General features: G+C 49.6%; 1 protein-coding gene across 6 annotated transcripts in view; it reads right to left on the bottom strand.

Annotated features, from left to right (window-relative positions):
* LOC102759330 (ATP-binding cassette sub-family C member 8) overlaps positions 1-1,994 on the bottom strand; it is a 33,837-nt gene that overhangs the window by 27,247 nt on the left and 4,596 nt on the right. For all 6 annotated transcript variants that reach the window (XM_015570020.1, XM_015570019.1, XM_015570017.1 and 3 more), the window contains exon 6: positions 1,352-1,457. In XM_015570020.1, the coding sequence (XP_015425506.1) occupies positions 1,352-1,457 (106 nt within the window). The remainder of the gene's footprint in view (positions 1-1,351; positions 1,458-1,994) is intronic.

Here is a 1,994-nt window from a genome sequence, read left to right as displayed (position 1 = left end):
GCTCCAAGCCAGGTTGTGTAGTAAATGCACTAGCCGACTTCTGCCCAGGTTTCTGAACACTTTTTCCAAATGCTTCATTTTTTGGTTGCTTTTTTCTTTTTAAAAAGCTTCCGACGCTCTATCCACTGAGCCAAACCGGTTTTGGCTCTGCCCAGGTTTCTGAACACCTTTTCCAATCTCTTCATTTCTTGGTTCCTTTTTTCTTTTTAAAAAGCTTTTATTTTATATGTATCTTTTATCAACTAGTCTCAAGTGCTTTCTGGGAATAGGTGGGTATAAATGATAGACTTGTGCTGGGCTCAGCGTGGGGTTCTGGCTCTTTACTTAAGATAGCAATCTTTCCCCACATGTTTGTCTGGTTAATTTTGGCTCCTCAAAACATTGACTGAATGGTCTGCTCCAGCTTTGCTGAGGATCAAGCTGGAAACCAATGTCTGCACCCCACCCCCACCTCCACTGAGTGAGCATCGGCTTGGGACTCAAATGGAACTGAGTTTGAATTCCATTTATCGGGGGATGAATTAGGGCAAGTAGTTTAACCACCATCTATGAAATGAGAACTGTCAGAAGTACTCACCTTGCCAGTTGTCATGAGGAATAAATGGAATAATGCATGCAGAGGACCTGGCAAGTTATCTGGCACATAGTGAGGGTAATGGGTACTCATGGTGATGATGGGAATAACCAGTCACAGCCTTTACTGAGTAACCGCTTTCTGGGAATAGGTGGGTATAAATGATAGATTTGTCCTGAGCTCAGCGTGGGGTTCTGGCTGTTTACTTAAGATAGCGATCTTTCCCCACATGTTTGTCTGGGTTAATTTTGGCTCCTCAAAACATTGACTGAATGGTCTGCTCCAGCTTTGCTGAGGATCAAGCTGGAAACCAATGTCTGGGTTGCACCCCACCCCCACCCCCACTGAGTGAGCATCGGCTTGGGAATCAAATGGAACTGAGTTTGAATTCCATTTATCGGGGGATGGATTAGGGCAAGTAGTTTAACCGCCATCTATGATATGAGAACTGTCAGCAGTACTCACCTTGCCGGCTGTCGTGAGGAGTAAATAATAATGCATACTCACCTTGCCGGCTGTCGTGAGGAGTAAATGGAATAATGCATGCAGAGGACCTGGCAAGGTACCTGGCACATAGTGAGGGTAATGGGTACTCATGATGATGATGGGAATAACGAGTTACAGCGTTTACTGAGTAATCACTGAACACACAGTAGGTGCTCAACAAATGCACAATGAAGGCATCCTTAACGGAGCAGGATGGTTGGAAGGAGGGCTGCCCACCCGCGCACTGTGAGTCTCGCCCCACTACCTGAGCCCTGAGGATGTGTGTGTTACCTGTTCCAGAAGACGGCCCCTGAGATCTTCTGCATCTCCCCGAGGGTGGCGAGAAGAAGTGAGGACTTGCCGCAGCCCACTTGCCCCACGATCATGGTCAGCTGGCCTGCAGGGAGGGAGGCCAGCAGATGGGGCTGGGGCCAGGAGGGAGTCTGAACCATCACCACCCAGAAAGACTGACAGATACGCCCAACTCTGGGGCCCCGTTTGCTTTCCTCCGACCTAGAATCCTCAAGGAGTCCTTTCCCTTTTGAACCTTTCCTTCTGGATATCAACCCCCTCCTTCTCCTTCCTCACCGATGATTTCCCCCATCCCTCCCAAAGCCCTTCTTCTCTCTTCCACGGTTCCCCAGTGTGAGCCCAGCTCCTTATGGTCCCACTAACACCACCCTGAGTCTCACCTCCATCCCACTTTCATGCTTTGCTCAAGCTGCTGCCTCTGTCAGAATGGCCACCCTGCCTCCTGGCCCGAGGGACCCTGCTTATGTTGAGAAACCCCACCTCTCCCATAAGGTCTTCCCTGGCTACTCGGGTCTGATCTTTTTGCGAAGTGCCCTACTGTCTTCCACCGATGGTGTGACATCAAGGCCCTCATCTTGCCCTGTCCTTGCTGCTGCACACGGACCCCTCAAGGATGAACCCG

This window comes from Myotis davidii, unplaced genomic scaffold, assembly GCF_000327345.1.
Source record: "Myotis davidii unplaced genomic scaffold, ASM32734v1 scaffold3486, whole genome shotgun sequence".
In the NCBI taxonomy this organism is placed as follows: domain Eukaryota; kingdom Metazoa; phylum Chordata; class Mammalia; order Chiroptera; family Vespertilionidae; genus Myotis; species Myotis davidii.
This window is presented reverse-complemented; position numbering and strand designations above follow the sequence as displayed.